This window comes from Colobus angolensis, unplaced genomic scaffold (assembly GCF_000951035.1).
Source record: "Colobus angolensis palliatus isolate OR3802 unplaced genomic scaffold, Cang.pa_1.0 Scaffold35, whole genome shotgun sequence".
NCBI lineage: Eukaryota > Metazoa > Chordata > Mammalia > Primates > Cercopithecidae > Colobus > Colobus angolensis.
In genome coordinates this window covers 878,667-897,761 of record NW_012116821.1, presented here as the reverse complement: position 1 = coordinate 897,761, position 19,095 = coordinate 878,667, and the positions used below count along the sequence as shown (strand labels likewise).

The 19,095-nt window shown below is 42.3% G+C and overlaps 1 protein-coding gene across 1 annotated transcript in view; it reads left to right on the top strand.

The window, feature by feature from the left end:
- Positions 1-19,095, top strand: part of NOX3 (NADPH oxidase 3) — a 61,202-nt gene that overhangs the window by 4,450 nt on the left and 37,657 nt on the right. Inside the window, exons 5-7 of the mRNA XM_011952752.1 lie at positions 7,846-7,991; positions 11,084-11,265; positions 14,676-14,805. Coding sequence (XP_011808142.1) covers positions 7,846-7,991; positions 11,084-11,265; positions 14,676-14,805 — 458 coding nt within the window. The remainder of the gene's footprint in view (positions 1-7,845; positions 7,992-11,083; positions 11,266-14,675; positions 14,806-19,095) is intronic.

The following is a 19,095-nucleotide window of genomic DNA, read 5'->3' as shown; positions in this document are numbered from 1 at the left end:
TATTTTTAGTAGAGACGGGGTTTCACCGTGGTCTCGATCTCCTGACCTTGTGATCCGCCCGCCTCGGCCTCCCAAAGTGCTGGGATTACAGGCGTGACCCACCGCGCCCGGCCGGGCATGTACATTTCTTTATATGTAATCGTGTATCAATAATACCAATGCATTAGAAACATATAATGAATATCCCCCATGTTAAAGATACCCTGATAGCAGCTATATCTTTCTGAAACTAGCGTGGTCATGGCTGTTTTAGGATGGAGTATAATTTAGTATAAGCAACAGTTGACTGAAATCAGGTGACCAAATTATTTTATACCTCTCTACTGATTGGTAGTGTGATATCAGATAAGTTCCTCATGCTCTTTCTTCTGTGGAGTTAAAAGAATACTAATACAGGCCGGGCATGGTGGCTCACGCCTGTAATCCCAGCACTTTGGGAGGTTGGGGAGGGTGGATCACTCGAGGTCAGGAGTTCCAGACCAGCTTGACCAACACGGTGAAACACTGTCTGTACTAAAAATGCAAAAATTAGCAGGCATGGTGCTGCACACCTGTAATCCCAGCTACTCAGAAGGTTAATGCAGGAGGATCGCCTGAACCCAGGAGGTGGAGGTTGCAGTGAGCCGAGATTACATCATTGTACTCCAGCCTAGGCAACAAGAGCAAAATTCTGTCTCAAAAAAATAATAATAAATAAATACATTTCAATGAGATGTGCAGATTATTGTCAGGACCAGAGGTAGTTGGAAATTTGGAGAATAAAGGGTTATTCATTTGTTGCTATTGCAAATAAGATCAAATCCAAAGCCCTTAGCCTAGCCAAGGGGTCCAATACCTCGCATGTGCCCCCTGCCTGTGTCCCCTGCCACAGTCTTATCTCCTGCCACAACCCCCTGGCTTTTCCCCTTGGGTACACCCAGCTCCTGGGAGTTCCTAAGCGTTCTGTGCCTTTGCTCCAGGGATCCCCTTTGCCTGAAATGCTCTGCCCTCCTCGTGGTGCTAAATGGGTGAGACATGGCCATGCCCAGGACTCATATCCTGACCCACCTCCTCCGATGCAGCCATTTCAACGAGGGGTCTGAGGTCATACTTTCTACCACAGAGTGAAATTCGTTCCCCAGAAGCTGATCACCTCCGGGGCTGAGCCTGTGCCTTACACATCTTGGCTGCCCTGGTCCCTGGCACACAAGAGGTCCTCAAAAATTTGGTGAAAACAGGATGAGTAGGAGTCGGTCAGCAGGCAAGAGAGGTTGAAGGAAACACTGGGAATGGTACAGCACGCAGACGCATGAGTTGTTCAGGGAGTTATGAGCAGTCTGGGGAGGACTGAACAGAGTGTGCAGAGGGAAAAGATTTAAACGATGCCAATCGTCCAAGATAATACATTCACATTCTGCTGCAACCGGAGAAAGCAGGGTGCTCTTTCTCCCCCTTTCCCTCACACATCCCTGGAGAGAATCAAATGTTCTCTCCGGCCCCCTTCCTCCTGAACCCCATTGCTTTGCCAGGTACCCAGATGTCACCTGGGGTTCCCCCAGCAGGGTCAGAACTGCCACCCACCACAAAGTGCCCCTCATCCTGCTCCTCCATGGCAACCAGCAGCACTGCGGTGTTTCCACTCCCTGCAAACGGAGGGAGGAGGCTGGGGAGAAAGCTCTCCGCTTCTCCCAAACCCTGACAAAGCAATTATTACATTTCACATGAACGGAGAAATGCGTCTGGCAACTGCGCTTTTAGGAGGAAAAAAAATGCTAAGCCTTGGTTTCATGGAAACACCTCTGCTTTTCACATTGTGTTCTTCTGGTAGATTCACTTGGGAGCAGCCGAAAATGTCCCTGTGCTTGTTTTATTAGCATCGCCCATTATGCTGCATTTCAAATAGCCGGCTGGCTTAACAGAGGTGTGTAACCTTGGAAAAAGTGCGACCACATCGAAGTTTGCGTGCCAACCTCTAATTTCTCATCCGTTCCCCTATAAGCTGAGCTGCAGGCTTTAATTGGTCAAATCATTTAAGGATGTAATTAGAGAGTGGTGGAAGAAGGCGAGGGAGGAGGAGGGAAGAGGCAAAACAATGGTATCTGTAATCAAGGACATCACGGAAAATGCAGTGACAGGAACTCTTCTTTTGGCTTCCTGCCTTCCTGCTTGCCTGCCTATGATAAGAGCTGCCGGAGCATTCTTGAACCACTAATAAATCATTTTCGGGGACCTATAACCCCATGGGTATAAAAATCATAGTTTCACAGCCTCTTCGTTCTTATTAATGCAGATCTTTCTGGAGTCCCTGGTCCACAGCAGACCTTGAAGACCCTTCCAATTGAAAAGTAGTACTTTGAGCTCGAGCTTCCATCAAGGGGTGTCTAAATAGTGACCCAGGCGGCTCTCCCTGGCAGAGTCGGCAGCTTGCTTCTGCCAGGTTCCAGGAGTGAACAATTAGCCAAGTGCAGCTCCTGATGAGTTGCTAAAATTAGTCTACAAACATCAATAAACATAACAAGGGCAGGGTGAGAGGAGAGAGCACAGAATAAGGGTGCCCAGAAAATAAAGATTTGGAGACCCAGGCCTGAGAATAGCCCTAAAGGCGCAAACTCTTCAGTCCTGACCCCTCAAGGATTGCTCCTAACCAGTTCCGCCTGAGGCTCTGGGAGCTTCAGGGAAGCTCCATTCCCAGTCCTGCCTGACAGGATTTAATGTGATTTACAAATGCATGGCACACACAGGGTGCCAGAGTCAACGAATCCTCCTACAGAAATCAGACCACAGGTTTAAAAGTTTGCAGCCAAATTCTGGCTGCAGAAGCACAGCCAGAATCTGTCCCTGGGTCCTTGTTTCTAAAGGCTGCTTAATTAGGAGGTGACTAACTCCAAAACGACTGTTATCACTGACAGGCAGGCAGAAAGACAGCAAGGACGGACCACACTTCCAAGATTCCCCTCAATTATGCTCACTTTGATCTCCTGAAAAATGAAATGAAAGAAGGAAGGTAAAAGAACTTTTTCAGGGCAACTGGCTCTAATAGTAGCCTTTACGATTTTTTTTTGTTCACTCTTCAATGTAAAGCTCCTTATTGGAACTCAGAAATTCACATACCAATTAAATGCACATGTGTAGTGTTTCCAAAATTGCTGCTCTCTTAAAAGTACCCGGGGAGAACACAAAATTGTAGAAAGATCCAGTTATAGCACTTTTAGCCTGGCACAATTGGGTGGGTTATGGAAATGTGTGTCTTGCGGTCCTCCAAGGGCACAGCAGTGCATACTGTAGAAAGGCCACAGAGGCCCAAGGAGAGCTCACCCCATAGCTAATGGCACTGGATTTACTGCAAGACTGAAGAGCCCCATTTAAGCCAGAGTCGGCTTTGGAAACATGAACTTCGTGTTTGCATTACTTCCATATTGCTCTACAAATCCCTTTTAGATGACAAATATGTTCCCGATAAACTTCAGAGAAAGACACAGGAGCCACACAGCTGGAAGGGAGCTTAGATAACTTTGTTTAGTACAATCTACCCATTTCACAGATGGGAAAAAAGGGCCTGAAAGAAGTGAAGTGACGGAGAAGTATCCTCTTCAGTATTCTTTCTGTTACATGCTAATATCAAATCTAATAACATGAAATGATATTGATGAGTAAGAGAGAGAGAAATCAAACCATGTCACTGTTCTATCCCATCTCTGTAGCCCTTGTCTCTGTAACATAAACAGCTCGGCTACTTATATTTTTAAGAACCTAAAATGTAGAAGGGAAGGAATAGAAAATACAATGTCTAAAAAAGAACAAAAATAGTATCTCCCCTGGTGTCCATCAAGTCACAACAATTCTGAATTTAGCGGTTGGTGTATCTTTAGTTCCAAGCCAAGACTGCTGTAAAATTAGGATCAGATCTAAGGGGAAAATAAAATGTTTAGACAAACAAAATCAGCATAAGCAGTTTTCTCTCTGAGAATTCCTGAGATAAATAAAATATTCCACTTTGTATGTTCTACCTTGTGAAAGGAAAACAAAATGGAGGTAGTGGGAGCAAGGGAACATGTAAGACATGAACTTTAAAATGCGTGACAAATACTGGAGAGAATAGTTTTTACACATTCCCTCAGAACCTGCCTCTTGAAAACCATCTGGGGCTTCCTCGTACTCCTTCATTAGTTTCTTCCCCTCTGTTATGGGAGACCTGGCAATAAGAATAAATAAGTAGTTCAATATCTTTGTTCATTCAATCAACATACTTAAATTTCATTTAACAATGTCAAATTCCTATGTGGAAATCAATCTAACAGAAAACAAATTGCAATCAACAACTCATTACAGGGGAGAAGAATGGTATAAAATATAAGGCCAGGCGTGGTAGCTCATGCCTGTAATCCCAGCACTTCGGGAGGCCAAGGAGGGTAGATTGCCTGAGCTTAGGAGTTTGAGACCAGCCTGGGCAGCATGATGAAACCCCATCTCTACTAAAAATTAGCTGGGCATGGTGGTGCGTGCCTGTAATCTCAGCTACTTGGAGGCTGAGGCAGGAGAATTGCTTGAACCCGGGCAGCAGAGTTTGCAGTTAGCTGAGATCATGCCATTGCACTCCAGCCTGGGTGACAGAGTGAGACTCTGTCTCAACAACAACACAAAAAAGTTATAAAATATTGAAAACTTATCTTGCCTTCTCTTTCTGACTATCACATATGGATTATGCAATGGTAAACATATCAGTTAACTTGGTCCGAAGCTCAGTCTCTAGCTCTGTAAATTGGGAACAGCTTCACACCCTGTCTGGAGTGCCCTAGTCTGTGGAGAGAGAATTAAAGAAAGCTAGGAGGAGAGGAGGAGTAAGGGTCAAGGGGCAGAATATAAAAGGAGCATTCACGCCAACCTACAGTGAGGACTCCAAATGTTGTTAGCAGTCAGAAGCCTTGGAAACGGTTGGACTCTAGATTAAAGACACCAGGTAAACCATTCAGTTTTATCCAAGCCCGTAGAAAAAAGCTAGTTTTCAATTAAAAATCAGGTATGATAATTGCTCATTAGTCAAATGAAGCAATACAGCTTAATGGTCAAAAGATGGAGCACTGAGTCACGCAAACCACTAAACCACTTTCATCACTAATGAGCCACACATTCCTTAACTCTTTGGATACTGGTCTGTGAAATGAGAAGAAGGCTGATATCTGAGGAGGGTTAAATCAGATAATACACCCATAGCATTTATAACAGTGTCTGTTGTATAGTAAACATTCAATGTGTTTGCTATGAAACGTACTACCTGCTTTTTAAAGACTTTGAGATAATTATCAGAAAACAGCATTTAGGAATACTGGACAATGTGTTCAGTTTAGCAAATAGTTTCCATTTTGCATGTAACATATTGGAAAGGACTCCTGCTAGATAAGCCTTTCCAGCTTTGTGGATGCTGAGGCTAAACAAGGCAGCCCCTTCATCGACATGGCTGTATATGTTGACAAAGCACCCTGGGAGGAAATAGAGTACCTTGTGGGTGCTAACCTCTCTGAAGCCACAAGGAGGCAGTAAACATCATGATGCAGAAACAGTGTCATGTGCTTTGCCTTCCTGCCTGAGCCTCGACCTGAAGTATGTTTGGCTTGATTTTCAACTTAAAGGCTAAAGAAAAAATGTGCAATATACACTTATATATATATTATTGTTATATATATATATCAACAGAGAAAGCACTACTCCAACAAGGTTGCATCTATAGATTGGTTTTCTGACCCTTTCTTTACCCCTTCTACCTTTCTGTAATCTCATTGTCACTAAGCAAATAATTGTCAAATGCGAACTGGTACTGAGGTTTCAAGGATGAATAAAGTCCATCCTTGAGGAGTCAAAGTTCATCGGGGGTGCAGGGATAAACAGATACTGCAACAGTAATATCTGAGAAATGCTATGGTCATACTATCATTTGTGCTGGTGAAACTGAAGAATGTGTGATAGAAGTCAACTTCTGAAGTAAGCTGTAAGGCATGAGCAGAACATTTTGCAAATCAGAAAAGGGAGTGATAGCAGGAACTCAGGTGACAAAGAAAAGAGGTTGCATAGAAGATAGCATTTCTAAATAAATCTGCTCCTAGGACCATAGGGACCAAAATGACGCCAATATTCTCAGAAGTTCCCGCTGTTTCTTTTTCCCCATCACATTTTCTTCCATACCTCAACCCACAAGGTACAGCCGTGGAGGATCCCATAACTCATTCACAACTTGTGTAGACTGTATGGTAGTCATAGGCCGCGCTACTCCTCACTGTGGGTGCAGAAGAAAAGAAGATATCAACTGGGAAATTATCTACACCCTGGGCAATGAAGCCTCATTTCACACATGAATCTGATCCCAATGGCAGTTATCAACTGGCCACCCAGCGGGAGTTTCATTTGCAGGAAAAGCATCAGTATGTCGTTGCCTAGCTGTGACTGCTGGCTTCCCAACAGATTTGGAAAGAGCAGCATCAGACACAGAATCCTCAGGCCAGACGATGCTGTGTTCTTAAGCCTGTTCTCTTCATTTAGAATTTAGACACCACCAAGTCCCAGAATTAGAAAGCTCCATTTATTTCTCCAGAATATACAGAAGGTATGTTTAGTTCCATAAATACTGGCTTATTTCAATCCACCAGGAATAACACATGCAAATGTATGTGTGAATGTGTATGTGCAGGGGTATATATACATAGAGAGTAGTCCCTCCTTGTCTGCAGGGGATACATTCCAAGACCCACAGCGGATGCCTGAAACGGTGGATAGTACTGACCCCGACTGCCATCTATTGGAACATGTTCCATTTCGTATCTTCCACCCACTAATGTAATGCCTTTTTCATCATAAATAAGCACTTATCATGCATTGTGGCTGTAACTTTTGCAGTTTGAGGTGTGACAGCGAAACTAGCACAAGTGTCTTTTTTCTTCACAATTTCAGATAGAAGATCTGTTCTTACCATAGATCTTAGCAACTTCCATATACAGTTTTTTTCCTTTCCTTATTAAGTAGAGAACTTTCACCTTTTCACTTAAAGGAAGCACTTGATGGCTTCGCTTTGGCATAGCCAAATTGCCAGCATCACTACTTTTGCGCTTTGAGGCCATTTTTAAGCAAAATAAGGATGACTCACACACAAACACTGGGATACCGTAACTGTTGGTCTGATAACCAAGAGGGCTACTGGATATGCTGGACAAAGGGATGATTCACATCCCAGGTAGGACAGAGCAGGATGGCATGAGATTTCATCATGCTACTCAGAATGGCATGCAATGTAAAACACAAATTGCTTACTCCTGGAATTTTCCATTCAATATTTTCTGATTGTGGTTGACCTCGGGTAACTTGAACTGGGGAAAGTAAAACTTTAGACTGGGGGGACTACTGTATACTAAAATGTGTAAAGGAATAAACAGAAAACAAAACATAGCAAAAACAATATATCTCCTGGTATCTATCATTTGTATCATATACATACATATCAGCATGTATAATGTACAGTATTCTAGAATAATGCTTTCCGATTTCTTAAGAAGTTATATATAATTATTTCTTTTAGAATTATATCATATATAATTATGCTGAGCTATCATAACATTTATTCCATTTCCATGATAACTCTACACTTTATGATGAACTGAGATTTACTTTATTAATATAATTTAAATGTGGAGATTTTTGTACAATATGTTTGGAAGTATTCAATCCGCTTCACTCAAAGCACTGTGAAAGATGTGTAAATAAATCACTTTTCCTTGGAGATTACAAAAGCCAGAACAGAGAAACTTGAGCACAGAGACACGGTATTTTTTAGTAACTAGGGAGGAAGCCACAGGGTACATGTTTGGTGTCGTCTCGTCCTAGCCATCCATGTCGTGGCGCATTTCTTCAACCTGGAACGCTACCGCTGGAGCCAGTCCAAGGAGGCCCAGGGACTTCTGGCTGCACTTTCCAAGTTGGGCAGCACCCCTAATGAGAGCTACCTCAACCCTATCCGGACCTTCCCCATGGTGAGTTCCTGCCTGCTAACGAGCTTCTCCCCTGAAAAATCCGTCCTTTTCCAATCCTGAATGCTATATTGAAAAGCTTTTAATAAAAGGGCTAGACAGTGAAAATTTACATGTGAATTTGTTCTTAATTTCACATTTTCTAAAAAAAAATTTTTTTAATCATTAATGTTGCTGGGAAGTTATGAGCAAAGAGAAAAAGATATGTCACCTAATTAATTTTTATATACACACACACACACACACACTAGAAATGCAGTAACCTGTTAAATTCCTAATATTTTAAAATTTAACATTTTAAAAGCAGTCCATGATTAGATATTTTTTCACTGATGTTAGACTCAGTGTGATGTTAGAAATTATAAATTGGATGTCTTCATTTTCAATCTGCAGATTGTTTTCCGGATCTCTTCTCCAAATGCCTCATACATTGGCACATATGTGAATAGCTGCTTTGCCAAATCAGATACTGGGCAAAGCAGCTAATTTCACAATGAGACCTGCATGGCCAGTGACATCATTAATGCTAATTACCTGTGTGCACAGAGTGTCAGCAGCTATGGGGAACAAAAAGGAAACCAAAAATGTAGGCACAGCAATCTGTGTTCCAAGATTAAGACAGTCGTCTCCCTTAATTCACCCCTACCTCTTTCTTTGTGGTTGATCTCAATTTTTTTCCCATGTACCACCATATTGGCATATGTGTACAGCACGTTGACCAGACTAAAAAGATCTCTATTGCCCAAGAAAAGCCCTAAGGCAATACACTTTAGCAATGAAAATCCCTCCATTCTTATCCAGGCCATCTCTTTAAGTGACCCTTTCCCCCATGCAGGCTTATTTAAAGAACAAAAATTCAAAATCTGGTTTTGGGACACTTGTTCCATGTCATGTCCCCTAAGGTGATTTTCAGTATCAGGCCATTGATCAGGTTTAGTTGAGCTACCTTTTCTTTTATTCTTATTTTATTTTTATTTTTATTTTTTTTTTTTTTTGAGACAGAATCTCACTCTGTCGCCCAGGCTGGAGTGCAGTGGCACAGTCTCAGCTCACTGCAAGCTCCGCCTCCCAGGTTCATGTCATTCTCCTGCCTCAGCCTCTCCAGTAGCTGAGAGTACAGGCGTCCGCTGCCACGCCCAACTAATTTTTGTATTTTTAATAGAGAGGTTTCACTGTGTTAGCTAGGATGGTGTCGATCTCCTAACCTCATGATCGCCCGCCTTAGCCTCCCAAAGTGCTGGAATTACAGGCATGAGCCACCGTGCCCAGCCTGAGCTACCTTTTCTTAGCTGACAGCTATTGGGAGCAAAAATTTCACACCTGCAAATCAGAACTGCAGCTGCCCTAAGTGAGTGGGAAAGCCTTTATGTTAGTCCATTGAATCACAGCATTTGTCTGGGCACCTACTGAGGTTACTGTTTTTCCCCACTAAGATGCTGGAAAATCCATTGCTACACACACTCAAGAATAAATCTCAACATTTTGCATAGTCTATATAATAAATAGTATTTATTAAAAATACTTTTCAAGCGATATGATTATATATTTTAATAGCAAAATAATTAAACTACTACCTATACAGTAATTTCAAAATTTTAGAAGCAATATACTGTGTAAGTACTAATTACGCTCGGGAAACCCTCTAATTTAGGGTATTTGGAGGGAGATGAGTATCAATAACATAGAGTGTACATTATAGAATATTTTTAGAGATGGAGTGGGATTGTTTTGGAGGATACATTGCAACTCTAACCAGTCTATAAATGTGTTGCAAGAACAGAGACATGGTGATTTGCCTAAATAGGCAAGGAAGAATGATGTGAAATTAGCATATCATATGATGTAAATGGATTTCTAAAATGCCTGAATGTACTTGAAAAGAAAATATTTTAAATGTTTGAGATATATCCCCTTCAATTTTATTTCCACTCTTTGCTCTATGAAGAAAAAATAAACAATGAAGAAGTCCCTGTCCAAATTACCTCCAGATCTCAAAGCAGCCCAAATTAATGAGATTTTACTGACAAAAGATATAGTGAGTTTATTGAGCTCGTGGCCGTCTCAGCGATAGTAACACAATGTATGAATACTAATGACTTGGCAAGAATACGGGAAACTCACAATAAAAACAAACTGCTGTGTGATGCATATTCCAAAAGGCTATTTAACTGTCCCTTGCACTCACAGGTCAGAATTCTGGCCGTTTAGCGGTGTCCACCAGATAAGAATAGCTGTACCTTTATTGATCACCTAGGATTTACCAAGCCTTATTCCAGGCCCCCCGAGATGGCGTGAAAGAAATGCAAGTCATGGTCTTTCCAATTAAGAAGCAAGAGCAAGGAATAACTACCAGGGGAACTGAGTGTGCAGCTGCTTTATTAGGAACGCCCCAAGGGACCTCTCAAAAAAAGTGTTTATTAATGTTAAAATGCAATTAAGCATGGTGATCCACATAGTTATTTTAAAGACTAAAAACTTAAAACTCAGATTTATTTTGCAATATTTTGTTTTAAAATGCTCTTTTCATGCTACCCTCATTTCAATTCAACATAATCACTTTGTTTTTTATTTTTTTTTTTTCTTTTTTCCCATTTTGTCATTGTTGTTGTTGTTTTAAAGACAGGGTCTCACTCTGTCTCCCAGGCTGGAGTGCAGAGGCAGCATCATGGCTCATTGCAGCCTCGAACTCCTGGGATCAAGTGATTGTCCCATCTCAGCCTACTGAGTAGCTGGGACTATAGGCTCAAGCCACCATGCCTAGCTTTTTTGGGGGGGGTGGAGGGGAGGGGTTTCCAGTATAATAACTTTGATGTGAAATGATTTATACAAATTAAAAAAATGTGATTGATGAAATGGTATTTTATGAAATTTTAGCAAAGCAAGTAGCCACCGTAAGCTGGTGGGAAGGGGGAGGAAGAGGAAGCTCCTTCTTGAGTTGCGCCTGTATCCTCATTGAGGCTAACATGCTTCTGCGTGAAACACTGTGAATGGCTCCTTGCTTGAAATGTCAAGTACTGGTCCTAAAAGTGAAAAAAAAAAATGTGCCAGGATATTTATTGTCACGGTGTTCTTTTTTGTTGTTGTTGTTGTTTTAGAACACAACCACTGAATTGCTAAGGACAATAGCGGGCGTCACCGGCCTGGTGATCTCTCTGGCTTTAGTCTTGATCATGACCTCATCAACCGAGTTCATCAGACAGGCCTCCTATGAGTTGTTCTGGTGCACACATCATGTTTTCATCGTCTTCTTTCTCAGCCTGGCCATCCATGGGATGGGGTAAGTCCACACTGTGCTCCTCTGTAAGGATTTTATCTCTGAAAGTCCCAAAATAATCTTAGAAAGTCCTTTAGATGAAGGATCCCGGCATGCAGTGACTAAAGGACTTGCACAATGTGTGAAAAGCACATTGACTGTGGCAAACGCTTTTTCAGTAACACTGAAAGTAAGCTAATAGATGGTGAAGTATTATATTCATTTTTTCTCACTGACTCTGTTAGTGAGTCTTGGCATGTTTATAAAATTCAGGAATTCTAATGAATGCAGGATGACAGTAGATCTATGTTTCATTCAGCACCTGTTCTGCAATCCAATTTATGTGGGATTACTCAGGATATATATTTTTGACACCAAGATTTCACTTCTGCTTAACCAAAATCATCAACTAGGAAACCTGGTGTTCGGGCAGGGACAATGTGTGGCATGGGCAGTCTGGTGCGGGGTCCAGATCCAGCTCTGAGACCAGTTATCAGAGTGAGCCCTTCAGGTCCTCTGGGCCTCAGTTTCCCCATTTGACCTCTAGGACTCCATTTTGCTCAGACATCCCGTAAAACACTGCTCTGGCATTCAATACCCACCTGATATGGTTCATCTCTTCATCAGGAAGCTAGCATAGCCCCTGATGTGTTCAAAATCCCTCAAATATAATGTTTTTCAATCCTTTAAATATTAATAAATGGCCCTGGACTAATGAATCAATTGCTGTCTGTGAACTAGCTTGTCCCTTTTAATTATTTCAAAAACTGATTGCCATTTTTTCCATGTTACAATTTTCAAAGCACATTCATATGCATGATCAACTCGACCGCCACAACAGTCCTGTCACGTAGAGAAGGTGCTATTGTCCCCATTTCATAAAAAGGAAAAAGGTGTTCTCAGGGTTAAGTGATGCCCTCAAGGTGCCATGATGAATAAACAACAGAGTCAGATCTAGGACACCAGTCTTTAGATCATCAAACCTTTACTCTGATTTAGCAAGCCCTGGAAGAACAAGTCTTCCGTTTTATGAATTAAACCTTCCTCAACACCAGCAAGAATGCGACCAGCAATGTTGCTAATGCCCTTTTTGGCTTGCCAGCAGCAACTCCTCTGTTCCTGCACAGCACAATGCCCTCTTCCGCCCCTCATTCTCCCACCATTGCCACTGCTGAGTGCGGAGGGTCCTGTCCCGGAGGTGGCCTCCCTCTCTGCACGGACCTGGAAGAGCAAGTGCATAGCTGCAGAGTGGCATGGCCTAGGAAGTCACACATGCCTTGGTGACTCTGGGTCCCATGTAGAGCCCATGGGCAATGCTTTGGGATTTGCCCCTCTGCAAGTCAACGACCCCTCCAGTCTCCCTCCTCACCCTTAATGGTCCTGTCTTCTCAGCCCCCTACTTCTGGAAGGGGGTCACAGTTCTGCCGCCGCCACTGCCTGTACCTAAGACATCTCCCATTGTCCCCAGCTGGCGGACAGAAACACATTCTCCAAGGAAGAAGTGCCCCTGAGGGTGCATTTTACCCTAAAAGACTGCCTGTGCCTCTGCTGAGCCTTAGCAACCGGGTCAGTCCACGTTCACACGTACTCTACTGCCTGGCTAGAGGCTTTCCATTTTCTTTCAGCTAGAACTCTCTGGGCCTGGCTCTTCTGAATGTGGAAATCTCACCATGTATTTTTGTACTTGGGGTGGGCAAGGTGGATGGTGTGTCGTCCTAGTGTGTTCCAACTCAGAGATTGTCAGTCCCCCTTCCTACTGCTGATTCCGCTCACGACGCCGGGGTTGTGACCCCTGCAGCGTATTTATGAGGCTACCTATAACCCAGGGGAGTCTAGAAGCCCTCTTCACAGACACTATGTGCTTGCCCCACTAAACATACATCCCCCACATCCACACCCTGGTGCACTGTAGAAGCACAAGAGAATTTCAATGGGCAGTGTTTCGTTGGAGATATTTTTGATATCCAAATAACATCTCATAAGATGAAATTTTTTAGTCATTTTAACCTAGTTGAAAAGCTTATTTTAGGATAAGGGCCTCATTTAATCTTCTCAGTGTGAAGTATTCTACAGCTACTGTTTACAGCAAAAGCAATTTGCAAATTCTACACAAAGTGCCAAGTGAAAGTAGGATTATTGGAATGTGTTAAGGCCCACTAATCTTCCTATTATGGGATGGCATAGATGAAGCCATTTCAAAAGTTTAAAATTTTTAAAAGATACAGCATTTGTGAAATAAGATGAGGCTTCTTTTAGACACTATGGGGAATGCTGCCTACAGCCTGAGAATGAAAGTGTTAAATGTCTGGAATCCTTCCTCTGACTCTCACTTACTATTCACCCTGCCTATGTCTGGGCGTCATTTGTACATTGGAGATTTACAGATAGTTTTTCTCATCGAACTCAGAGGGATGTTATCAAGTTTGGATGGCTTCCATAAAACAGACTGGGACAAAGGCCAAGATGTCAGTTCTAGCTGACACCAGGCTGTTTCCAAGGGCGTATTACTGCTCCCTCCTCCCATGCCCTGTGATATAACAGGGACCACACCACTCCACAGGCTGTCCAGGACATAAGTCTGTGTGATGCTAAGGTTTCTCAGTCTAGAGTACCATGATTCTCAAAACAGATCAATGCATTTTATTCACAAACACCTAGGAACCAAACAATTCCCAGATTCCCTGACCTTGGGAAAGTCTTGGGCTTTGCTGTCTGCACCAAGGAGGAACCCTAGGAGCTTGTACCAAAGTGACTTGTCAAAGGCCAGTCAGGAGTGCACTCATGGCAAATAAAATATAGAAGGATTATAGGACTCTTTGTCCAATGCTCTATTCATTAAGACTGCCTTCTCTTTCCATTCCTAATGTATCAATACCATCTTGAAGACACACTCCATTGTGACCTATTTTGACCGAGTCAAACGCTGGCTTGCTGGTGGTCACTAGGGAAAAAAATACCATTATTCTGGGCACTTCTTTTGACTTCTTCACTTGAAGACTTCTAAGCACTCAGAAACAACCCAATGAGGGTAGAAGTTAAATAAATCTGCAAAAGAACCAAATAGTACAAAGTTAGCCAATTAGCCCAAATCAGCAATCAGGACAAGATGAAACCTAATTAAATTCAACAGTCTACAAAAGGATGTGTTCAAACAATTTCCCTTCATTATGAATTCTCTAATATAGACACTTTCAATTTAACACAGGATACCACAGAGGGGCACTTCTTTTCTGGGATCTTCAAAGTTACTCGAAGCTTCTTAAATGCTTATTTTTAAAGAAGGTGGGGGAAATGAATGACAGCCTGAGTTTCAAGAACTGGAAGTGATATTTCCAAGCTCACTGTAGAATGTATATCTGTGGAATAACAAGACTGCTCAAAATCAGTTTGACGTTTTTGTTTTTTGTTTTGTTTTGCTTTTCTTAATTAACAAGTCGGATTGTTCGAGGCCAAACCCAAGACAGTCTCTCTCTGCACAACATCACCTTCTGTAGAGACCGCTATGCAGAATGGCAGACAGAGGCCCAATGCCCCGTGCCTCAATTTTCTGGCAAGGAACCCTCGGTAAGAATGAACCCAGGAGCTTTTAAAAATAAATGTCCCTGCAGTTAAAATATAGAGCTTTTATAGGCTTGAAAAAAAGAAAGCACATTTCACCACTAGACAAAGCCAACTCTTTATTAAGTGTGCTAATGGAGAAATCAAGTTACAGATAATTTTTAAAGAGGTTCACTGCCAAAAGCACTATGTTCAGCTTTGAAATGTATTCTTCTACTTACCTTTAAATACTAGTGTCTGATATTGTGGGAATTCATAACAGCACACTGATGTTCCTGGAGGGGTCAGCCTTGGGCCTCACCACCCTTCTCTGTGCTCCCTGCATCCTTGGCCACGTGTCCTCTGCTTAACTGCCCCTGCTCCCAGTCCAAGAATTACCAGCACCCCTGCTCAAACCTAGGTCCATGAACAGCCAAATGAGGCTCAGGCCTTCTTTATAAGCTTGCCTTCTTCCTTTCCACAACTTTGGGGATCAAAAACTTAGGGTGTCAAATGCATTTACTTCTTGCCCTAATTAAGCTTTTGTAACTGAAATAATGCTGACGTTAGCCAAGAAGATACTTAATTAATTTGTGTAGATGATAATGTCCACAGATCTGAAAAGTCAGATTTCCTGGGTAGGTGGTAACCATTACAGTTGGTAGCGTAGGTAAAGAGAAATAATATTCCTATCTGGCCTCCTCTGGTATCTTAGAACAGTGGAAAATCTTTGGGACAACCAAGTGATGCTTGCAAGAAAATAAATGCAGCTGGCAGATAAAAAGTAGAAGGAAATAAGTGTCCAAAAATACGTAACTTAAAACATGGAATAACAGGGTATAATATATATAATTGATGAAGATTTGGGAAATTAAGTCATCAACATGTGAAGAATATAAGTGATTGCATTGTTTAAAAAAAAAACCTCAAATATATTAAATTAAGCACTGGATTTTAAGGGTGAAAGTACTAGGAGGAAGATTTAAAACCAAGAGAACCGGAATAGATGTGCCCATTAGATTGTGGTTCTTTTAATGGCCGGTATAGATTGTCTCTGTCTTAAACTCAACTCTCAGTAGCCACTATCCAACCTGCATATTAATAAGGTACATGAATACCTCTCTAAAATTTTCAGCTACAGCGTCTCCATAAAAAAATCAATACTCCCCCACACCTCATGAATACAGACCAGGACCTGCTCCCAGCAGCGTTTGCTGGCATTAATTATCATTAAGAGGGGGCCTTACTCGTCTCTCTCTAAGTCTCCCCTGCTCCACTTCCTTGCACACCCAAACTCAGGGTGTCACTCTCTCCCATTGTTTGTAATGGATCCTGAGTCAAAGCGTGTGTGGGCTATGCAATTACCGCTTGGCTGAACCGTACGATATTCTCTCTGATGTCTTATAGACACTGAATCCGAAAGGCATCCCAAGGACAAGGAAGGGTTCCTGCGCTTCACTGCACCACACCTACTCGGTCTCTGCAAAGCTCCATTTCTCCTTCCTTGTCTCTCTTAACTCAGGGCGTTTTCACGGTGCTCTGATCAATAGAATATGTATCATTTCTCCTTCAGTGGTGCACTGTTCCCAATGTTAGGACAGAGAATGCTTTGTACCTCACCTCGCATAAACGGAACCGATTAAAGAAACCAACTACACCCGGCAGTCCCCCCTCCCCTGCTTGTCTCAGTCTCCCTTTCCAGCCCAAATGCACTGATGCATACAGGACTCCAGATTCCTGGTTTGCTTCTGATGCAATCCAGTCTCAAAAGATGCCTGGTCGTCCTAGGCCAAAGAAGCACTTTATGTCATTTAACTACAGCATCAACTAATCGTAACCATAAGGTTGACACTTTGTAATTACTAGGGAAGGCTGTGAGTGGTAAAGGAGAAAGCCCTGACGGAGGTAGAGTCAATTCAGCGAACTTTCACTGAGTGCCTAAGTGCACTGCTTGGCAATGCAGTAGACAGGATTCACAGATGTGGGACCTGCCCCAGGAGATCTGATTGTCTAGAAAAAGAGGCTATTCATAAACACACACATAAAATAAAATCAAAGCCAGCATGTTCTTATTTTCTGGTAGGAATGAAAAACCAGGAGTGAAAGTGAAGGAAACAAGTTTCATTATTGCTGCTTTTGAATCAACATTGTTTTATTTCTATCATAAAATACTCACTGTAGCGTGACTTTTTGAGTATTTTTTGGAGAAGAAAATAAATCCAAGAAGCCACGGAGTATTTTAGCATTAAGGAAATTTAGATACTAAATAGTTCTTCCCCATTATTTAATGGCTGAGGAAATTGAGGTCCAAGCAGTTTCAGTGTCTTACCTATGGTCACAAAAGGCATTCCCAGTAAAGCCACATCAAAGAACCAGAGCCCTTAACTCTGTGGCCATGAACTTTCTCCTCCACACCCCACAGCATTCACTGCAAATCTCCAGCTTCCATAACCCCCATTTTGTCAGCACTCTGCTGCTAGCTACAAGTACATAGCCCCAACGTTCTATTTATCTCTCTGAATAAAGCCATAGTGTTTAACAGCTTGGAGGGAACTTAAATAATAATTTTCTCCAGTTAGTTCCCATTTTACAAAATAGGAAATTGTGAACATAATAAATCCCAAGATGTGCCTAGTGGCACAGAATGAGGGGTGGTGGCCCCAAGGACAGAATCAGGTCTTCAGACACCCAGCCCAGCATCTACCTTGGCACACATCCCTCTTGCTCTGAATCAAGGCCTCCTTGTCTTGATTCACTCTTGTCTGTCCCGGGTATCACTGCAAGGACAGTTCCCTAATATTCATCCCTGGCCATCTCTCCCTCAGGCCCTGACTTCCAGGGGCTCCAGGCACAACACAGGTAACTACACTGGCTACCTCCTCTTGGAGCAAGGGATATACTCAGGTTGAGATGGAGTCAGGGATTAATAGCTTACATTCTCCTACCTGAACCACGGAAAGAAAAATAATCCATTACATTTTATTACCGTGGAAAATATCAGAGACCATGACTGATTTGACATCACCAAAATGAAGTGTGTGATGCCCCCAAACTCTTTAAAATGGGTGGGGAAGATTATTTGTAAAAATATATGAAGACTGTGAGTGTCTTTGCAAATATCTCTTTTAGCCCACATAGAAAGAACTGCCAATTCTCACTCTCATTTCTGTAAACATCCAAAGCAATTCTCAAAAAGCTTTCTGGTTCATTCAAGCATAAGAGACCTAAGGATTCCTTTGCTTGGCCCAACCCCGTGCTTCCCAGGGACGCTTCCTAGTTTCCCCTTACTCTGATCATCTTCACCACGTCATCCACAGCATAGGGAGACAAAAGGTTTATTCTCTTTGCTGTTCCGAACACATTGCTGGGCCTCACTGAGGCAGAAAAAGTAAGTGGGTCAAATTGCCTTGTGTTGCCCCCATTGATCTAGCTTTTATGAGGCCAAGAGCCCCCCAGGAAAAAAAAAAGCAGAGAAGAGGGACCACACAAAGAGACCCAGAAATCAACAAAAAGAAATAGACAAAATGAGAAAGTGGTGACTCAAAGGAAGTAAAACTAATGCTAAAACGCTTGTGACCCACCAACAGAAGAGACGGAGCCAGACGACTGGTCAGGGAGCACTGAGTAACGGGTCAGTCGGTGAGGAGTGGTGAATGTCTGAGTTCCGAAGACCGAGCCATCCTTCCTGCCTCCCTAGATACTATTCAAGGAGTAAGGCGGTGGATTTAGAAAACCTAGGAGGAAGTGTAGGGACACATGAAAAGGCTTGAGTTCTAGCCCTGGCTCTCTCTGGTCCGCTTCGGACTCTCCAGGCAACTCAGAATATCAGGATTTTCCTTCTTTTAATTCTAAAAGAATTAGAGGGTATTGAATGTTCCCAATACAAAGAAATAATCAGAGTTTGAGATGATGAATAGAGTAATTTACCCTGACCTTATCATGATACATTATGTGTATCAAAACATCACTATGTACCTCGTGAATATATACAATTATTATTTGTCTATTTAAAACAATAAAAATTATAAAAAGAAAAAAAAATTAGAGTAGATTTCCAAGACCATTTAATATCCTAAAATTCAATGAGTTCATGAGTTTCTAATGTTTTGGAAAACAAGCCTCAGTATCAATTTCAGGGCTGGACAGAAAGGACCATGATAATATGGCAATGCACGTGGGAGGTAGCCTGGGGTCCTGGAAAGAATTCAGGCTGGGTAGTCAGGCATATCTGAGTTCACATCTTTACCAGACACCTTCTTCCCTCTATGACCTTGGACAATTTGGTTGATCTGACTGAGTCTTAATTCCGTCTTCTGT